Here is a 7,876-nt window from a genome sequence, read left to right on the forward strand (position 1 = left end):
AACTGGAATTTTTTGTACTGCTTGAAACTAGAGCATATTTGGGTTTTAAGGTTGCCTGAACAGAGTCCCAGCTGTACTGAATGTTAATGTCGCATGCTGTACTGAGTACTGACTGTTTCCTTTTTGATCCAGGCATTATGTGAAAGGCATTGAGCACTGGTTGAGAATGGAGATGTGCAGGTCACATTTTCGTCGTTTTTTGGGACAGCTAGTGCTTGGAGGAAGGTCTTTGTTTTGCTTCTTGTTGACGCAGCTAGTGCTTATATATATATCTTCTGATCTTTATATGCTAAAACAGACACCGAGTACTCTTTGATCGCTTGGTTGGGTTATTTGTATTTAATGAGGTATTGTAACCACTCATCCAGTATTTTCTGAGTCCCGAGAACTGTGGGTGTTAAATGGAGTACCAGTGTAAAACAAATCATGAATTTAGCACTCAATGTATACCTTCCCGGCTTTACGATACAATGGTGGCTACAGCTATATTATTTATAGAATTATCTGTTGGTTCAGTGAGGGTGTTTTGATTATACTGTTTATCGTGCAAAATTTCTATTTAACAGTGTTACTGTCAGCTGCATGCCTATTACTACAATTTATTGTCTTTCAACTAGCCTTTGCTAGCCTGTTGTAGAACTGTGTTGCAACTTACAAGCTGCGATTTGCTTTGACATCTCATCGTGTATGGAAGTATTCCATTTTTTTCTTCTTTTTTTTCCTGTTACTGAATGGTTTATTTAGTACCATAATATACTTGCCGTGGCATTGCCACCTTTGGTTAATTTAAGAGAAGTATTGAAGCAATTAGAATTGATGATCGATAATGAAAACGCGCTAACAAATTGCTTGGAGATCCATGTGCAACCTACGAACATGTGCAGCAGAGGTCTTAGCATACCCTGTCTCTCTATTTCCTTTGCCGTAACAAACGATTTGATTTGAAATGTTCAGTTGAAACGCCAGCATACAAGAAGAAAGAACCCACAAGCAAATGCAGCCTTGAAGAGATGGTTAAAAGAAGAGACAGGGTATATGCTCAATGGCATGTCTGCTTTAGCGCGGTGATGAGTCTGCAAGGTTAGAAAGAACTCGCCAGTTCATGGTGAGTGATGCTCAACAGTAACATTTACACCGACTCATAGACAGACCCAAGGATTGCCCCCATCCTGAGGAGGATATAGACAGTGATGCTTAACACAAAAGTTGGCTCAGTTCCATACAACACCACTTATCTACCTGTCGGAATTACAGGTGCTTCCAAGATAATGCTTTTAGTAGCTCCGCTTGCTCCTATTGTCCCAATTGTTTCATCCCGCAGCTCAATATTTTGCGTGTCCCTGGGTCATCATAAAAGGGAACCAGTCAACATTCAATTTGCAACAGTTATTTCGCTCATTATGACAGCTGATAAGCAGGCGTTAAGCTAAGATAGCAAAACGTTGTGTTCATGGCTCCATGCACGCTCTTAATGAGTAAGGTCACGAAATTTGACACAACATCCAGTCTTAATGGTTATCCAAGACATTACAGAAGACCTAAAAGGACAAAATTTGACAGAGAACAGCATGAGCTAAACTTGGGAAAGGAAGCAAATACCAAAACCATCCACAGCAGTAGACTAGGAAACAAGGGTCATCCCAGTATTACTCCTACCAAATAATCAGAAAACCAGCAAAACAATGTGCATATACAGTTGATAGAAGCGCACGAATGGAGCTCTCTCAAAAACAGGTCTATTATACTACTCCATTAATATTTGCTGGTTAGTTGCTCCAACCCTATTTCTCAGTAAGTTAAGAAAGATGTCATCACATCCTATGACTATATCAATATATCGTAGTGCAAGTTTCACAAGTCAACCAGCACTGTATAAACAAAGCAAGCAACTGTAATCATGATTCAACCTTCAAGGGAAGAGTGGATCAATACCCTGGTAAAATGCCCATTAGTCCGTTTACTAGCTACTAACGTACTGGAATCATATCATTTAGGAGTAGTGAATTATGAAAGATGTCCCAATGCTACAACAAAATTAGTAAATTATATTCCAATCCACAACATCAAACCTACCGCATGTTTGGATCTCAGACATGAAGTTACTACATCAAATTTATATCTCGATCCCCATTTCAAGTATTGTTCTAATCTTTTATTTTTGACAGCAATAGAATTACCAAACAGTCATAACCCAAAAGAAATTACAAGGCGCTCACCTATTGAAATTTAAGCAACAGAGAATAGCGGCTTTGCAAGGGACTCTGGCCTTGGAGCTCAACTGATGATGCACACAATAGGCGTAGTTAGCCTAGATCTCATCAAAGCTTGTAGAGAAGAGACCAGGACATGATGGGCAAGGGAAGAAAGTGGTATACGGAGGCTCAAAGACTACCACAAGAGGATGAATTGTTTGGAGAGGGCAAGGCCATCGCCAATGAGGGCAGTTGTTTGAGATTAGTAGCCAGAGACTCACAGATGAAGGGATGGGCAACCATTCAGCCAAAATTAGCAGTAATTTTGTTACTATGTCAATGTTAATCCGTTATGACAATTTCCATTACATTGAGGATTTGAGATACATTTTAACTCATTCAATGCATATCTGTAATGCTGGCTGAGCTGGAGAAGTGGACTGCTTTGTGCTGGATTGGAATTGCTGCTGCTTGTGATGCTTGATGTGTTGCCTGCTGACTGATGCACCTTTTCCTGAGCCCCAACTTGAAGGTACTGGTAACATTTTTAATCTTGTCTACTCTAAAAGACTAAAAACTGCAACGTCCACCACTCCAAATGGCCTTCTTAATGTGCTCCAATTTGAATATTTCTTGTGTATTCTTTTTGGGGGAAATACTGCATTCTCTATGACATGGGTTTTGATGGTTCCCTGGACCTCTTGGTACCTAGGCGCTCGGAGACAGGGCTGCTGCCCAACTAGCGTCTAGTGCCTTCCTGAACCCTGATCAGTAGTGAGGGGAATCAAGTTCCCGTGATGGAAAGATCCAAACAACCATAGGCCAACAGTTTTTATTACGAACTCCACTATCCTAGAGCAGATTCTAGTATCCTAATGGTAGCTAAATATTAGTTACTATGACCTCATCATCCTGCTCACACTAAATATTGATAACTACGCATAATTGGGTGTGTAGGAGCAGCATAGTCCCCACAGTAAGAATGTTCCATTATGGAAGTAACTGAGATGCTAAGAACTATTTTATTACTAATACTAAGCCTAATAATGTTCCTAAAAAAAACAGGCAAGCTCACCTGGTTCTTACTCAGGGTTTTCCCCTTGCTTGAAGGCACTTCTGCATCCATCAATGTAAGGCATATTTTGAGAGGATGAAATCTTCTAAAGTAGATTTTGATCTTTGATTTCTCTTACGATTGATTTTGAAATATACCATCAATTGCTGCTGACTTAACATCATCTTAAAAGCAATTTGAATACCAATCTACTGATGCAGCTTTTGTACACATGTATATTTTGACAAATTAAGGAAAAAAAAAACTACAAAATTGGACCTTTTCAAACCAAAATAGACCTCACGTTGATTAACGGAAGGAGCACAGATTAAGGACCTCTTTGTTTAGGACTTTTAAGTCAGCTTATTGGCTTATATGATTTATAAGCCGGTGGATTTAATGTCCTAAGTTTAGTGGCGGAGTCATGCAGAACCTCTCATAAGCCAAAAAAACTTCTCCAACCTAGCTTTTGGCTTAATAGTGTTAGAGTGGCTTATGGCTTCAAAAAAGCCAAACGAATAAGTTGTTTGTTTGTTTAGGCTTAGACTTTTCGGCTTATAAGTTGGCTTATAAGCCTAAACAAAGAGGGCCGAAGGATATAATCACTAGCCCTTATCAAATAATAAACATTTGCTAGATTTTTCAACACGAAGTACAGAATAAAGGGGTTGCGTTGGCTCTCTCCAATTATTAATTACAATACATTACCAATTGTTGGAGAAACCATACAGTCTGTGGAAACTTAATATTGTGACTTTTGACAATGAGACTAAGTTTGCATAGAACCGCTGCCATATGAAAGGTTCAGTACCAAATGGCAGCAAATTAAACTACCCAAAGTTACCTAGTATACTTATTCCCAGATTAAATGTATTCAATGCTGCTAAAAATTTCAGATGCTACCTAATGGGTTCTATGGAATGTTTATAAATAAAACAAGAACACTAATATATGTCAGTTCATTTGCTGGTGCAAACATGTAGATTTAATCCAGTAGCAGCAACAGAAATTAAAATGGTAGCTATAGCCTAAAGAATAAAAGAGAGGGAGACTCCTCAGGTGCTTACATAGAGAGGGCGGCAATCACAGGCATGCCAGAGCCCAGCAAACCAAGTAAGCCGTTGGATTCACATTTATGCCTCTGTTCCTTCATTTGTACTGCAAGTAGCTGATCCTTAGCCTTGCCCCGCTGTGACTGACAGTGAGTCATGATAGCCTCAATGTTCTTGATCCGAAAGGCAGTCGAGAGAACCTTGACCTCCTTGTTCAAGTACTTGATTTTGTGGCTATGCCAGCGACGAGAGGGTGTCAACCTGATGCAACAGAAGCTGCCCTTTCCCATGGGGCAGAAGAGTGGCCAGGGAATCTTGTCCTCTGATGCCACCAACATGAACTCTTGGATTGATAATGAGGGAGTGCTCACAGTCACCGGAGCGACCGGAATGGACGAAGAGATCTTGATGGACATGTGGAACACAGAGGCAGCTGAGGTTGAGGCAGCAGATATGGGCCAGGCAGCGAAGAGGCTGCCGCCAAGGGGCACAGCCTGACCAAGAAAAGGCAGGTTCTTGTCGTGGACCTTCTCCCACACTTTGTTCACCACATGAAAAGCGTAAGTACCTACCGCTAGTTCTGGCTGCGGGGAAATCAAAATGTGAGAGTCCACGACAGCATAGGATGAGACTGAAATTTCAGGTGGATTGCGAAATTCATAGGGGTCCAAGAGACACGGGAAGAAGGGTGGTGGCGGCAGGTGATGCCAGGAGACCCAACGGCCGCACTCCTTGTAGGGGACACCCTCTTTGAAGCTGAGATATTCGAACCATGGCTCGCAATCCATGGAGGGCTTCACCCTGGGGGTGCCTGAGATGGCGTATACCTCGCTGCCATGGGAGATCAAGACGGGCTTGTGCTTGGGGTAGCCGAGCCGCGGGCCCTGGAACGTCTTCAATGTGCTCGGGTCGAAGATGATGGTGCCGGCTCTTAGCCCGCCGCCGACGCCGACAATCCACGACCCGTGCTTCGAATGCGCCGTGACGAAGGACATGCCACGCTCGGTGCCGGTCGTCAGCACGGCAACGGCGCGGACGCGCGGCGGCTCGTCGTTACCGGCGGCGGCATCGATCTTCAGGATGGAGTAGGCCGCCTGGTCGTCCTCGCGCACCGCCACAAGGTACACCGGCTTGGCGAACTCCATCGTGTCGTCCAACGGCTTTGCGAACTCGTCGGTTGATTCCCCCACGCCGTCGCCATCCGGCTTCCTCTTGGGCGCCATCGTCGTCTCCCTCGAGCAACGAGGAAAGCTAGGGTTTTGATTTGGCACAACCTCGACGCTGCAAGGATGCGGCGGAGTCCGGCAGCCAGTTTTGCCAGGCTAAAGCCCAGATAGGCAAATATAGCCCACGGAACGCTAGTCACCGCCCACTAACTTGCAGCCATTGGGCCTTTCCTAGTATGGGCTTTCTTCTAAGTTCGGGCCAAAAAATTGAAAAGAAAAATAAGAAAGTTCAATTGCGTCCCCACACAATAGCCCAAGATTGATTTCACTTCATCAACCGCAAAACCAGGTACAACAACTTCCTTAAGTCAACAAAAGAAATAAAAAAAAAATATTTGGGACCCACGAGTCATTCTCATCTATCTCCTTCCTATCTCTCAGTGACTCAGCACAGGCAGCATCAAGCAATCTTCATTTTCCACTTTCTAGCTTCCGCCTCCCCGCCACCACCCTAGGCGGCCACCTCAAGCTCGCTGCCAAGATCCGTCCTCACCGCATCGTTGAGCTCCGTCTAGAGTTAGAGTAGCCCTCTCCGAGCTTGAAGATGTCACTTGGACATCTCTCCTCCCTCACCTCCACGCTCCAGCAGCCTCTTAGATCTAGTAACCTCAACTAACTACTACATGCTCGCATAGTCGCATGGTGGCAAGGCCGGCGCCCAGCAGTGGTGGCCAAGTTCCTAGCGCTGCAGAATCTATACTACTTTAAATGATGTTAGCGGTGGTGTCCGAATCTACCTCAAACACCACAAGCTAATATTTTCGGCTATAAGGTCTCCACACGTGATTGTTCTTGGCATTGTTATCAGACCATATGCCCAATGGAAATAGATGAAGAGGATAAAAAGATGTGATCTTGCAACATATTTTAAAGGGGCATTTGCAAATTTGCCACCATTTTTTTCAATATTGCAAGGATACCACTCGAATGACAGTTCCAGTAGCATTTTTGCAATTTTCTAGTGGCAGTTTTACAATAACGATTCAAAATAGTGGTAAATTTGCAATTGCCCCTATTTTAAAATGGTTGCGTTTGGAGATGGCATTATATGCATAATCAACTAACTGTGCTATAAATTTGTATTTTTTTTCTTTTGCTTTTATCTCTTATAATATCCTTTGCGACGCATGGGCCTTTATATAGATAATAGAGGAAAAACATTCATTACCAATCATCAGCACCATGTATCATCACTTGGTCAGTATTTCAGTATCACCACTGTACCTCACCAATTGTTGCTAGTGCATCTCAAGTTCCAGCTTCAGAGATCAGTACATCATCTCTTATTTAAGATCTAGATTAATTAGGACAGCGTGCAAAGTAGATTGCATATACGTGGCACCATTTTGATAACTGAATGCGTGTGCCATTAGTTTTGTACTACCTCAATGAGCTTGTTCCTGGTTGCTCAGTTCGCCTCAAACTCGAGGTAGTGAGGTAGTGCCTCACCTGCAGCATGGGGACAAATCCTCTAGAAGGGAAGGTCGTGGAGCCCCCTGATATCAAATCTGTCAACTTGCCTAACTCCTCTTGATCTAGCCGAACAGGGAGGGCGGAGAGGGAGATGGTTTGGAGCGGAGACGGAGGCGGGAGGAGAGAAAATAGAGGAGACGACAACGAACAAGTCACTGCTGTGACAACAACGGATGGGCCCTCGCACCAAAGCCTTATGGGGTTGGCAACGGCATATGGGGACGCCGTGTGAGAGAGCGCCCCATCGAGGAGGGACGTGGGGATTTGTGTGCTGTTGATCGGAGCAGGGTTTATCAGCGCACACTGATGGCTGGTGCTCCGAGCATAGGGGGACGACATAAACGACGTTGCGTTGCTTAACATGGCAGGTGGAGAGGGAGGTGGGACCAACAAAATATTCCATATTAGACTAACCATGCTGACTCACTAAATGTTGACCAGGTCAACTAGTTGAGGGAGCTGATATACCTGGTTTTACGGTTGAGAGGCGTGGATCAAACTCGACCTATACATGAGAGAGGCAAAATGGAACTCACCTGTGTTCGGGAGGTAAGGTTGGGAACTCACCTTTTGCGCACGTAGAACGGAGCGATGCATTTTCTTATGATTAATTAAGTATTTATTATTTTCTTTGAAAAATATATTAATATAATTTTTAAAGCAACTTTCGTATATCTCTACTACTTAAAACTTAAAAAATAAGAGATGCTTCCATTGTCCGTAAAAAAACCAGACGAAAAAATAACCCAAATCTTTCCTATAAAAAACCGGACGAAAAAACCGGAAAAAGAAAAGAAAAACCAAACGTAAAAAACCGGGCAAAAAAAAGGAAAAGACCAAATGTGAAAAAGGGCGAAAAAAGGAAAAGAAAAACGAATC

At 43.3% G+C, this 7,876-nt stretch overlaps 1 protein-coding gene across 1 annotated transcript; it reads right to left on the minus strand.

Annotated features, from left to right (window-relative positions):
• Window positions 1-935: 935 nt before the first annotated feature.
• LOC127756853 (uncharacterized) lies at window positions 936-5,596 on the minus strand. The gene is made up of 2 exons (XM_052282241.1): window positions 4,314-5,596; window positions 936-1,340 (listed from the first exon to the last, which is right to left on the minus strand). The coding sequence occupies exons 1-2, from the start codon at window positions 5,519-5,521 to the stop codon at window positions 1,232-1,234; spliced, it is 1,317 nt and encodes a 438-aa protein (XP_052138201.1). The 5' UTR covers window positions 5,522-5,596; the 3' UTR covers window positions 936-1,231.
• Between the last annotated feature and the right edge of the window lie 2,280 nt (window positions 5,597-7,876).

Source organism: Oryza glaberrima, chromosome 12 (assembly GCF_000147395.1).
Source record: "Oryza glaberrima chromosome 12, OglaRS2, whole genome shotgun sequence".
Taxonomy (NCBI): domain Eukaryota; kingdom Viridiplantae; phylum Streptophyta; class Magnoliopsida; order Poales; family Poaceae; genus Oryza; species Oryza glaberrima.

Coding starts and splice junctions, on each gene's coding strand:
- LOC127756853 (XM_052282241.1), bottom strand. CDS start 5,521: ATGGCGCCCAAGAGGAAGCCGGATGGCGACGGCGTGGGGGAATCAACC. Junction 1,341..4,313: donor GTGATTGCCGCCCTCTCTAT/GTAAGCACCTGA, acceptor ATGATGACCCAG/GGACACGCAAAATATTGAGC.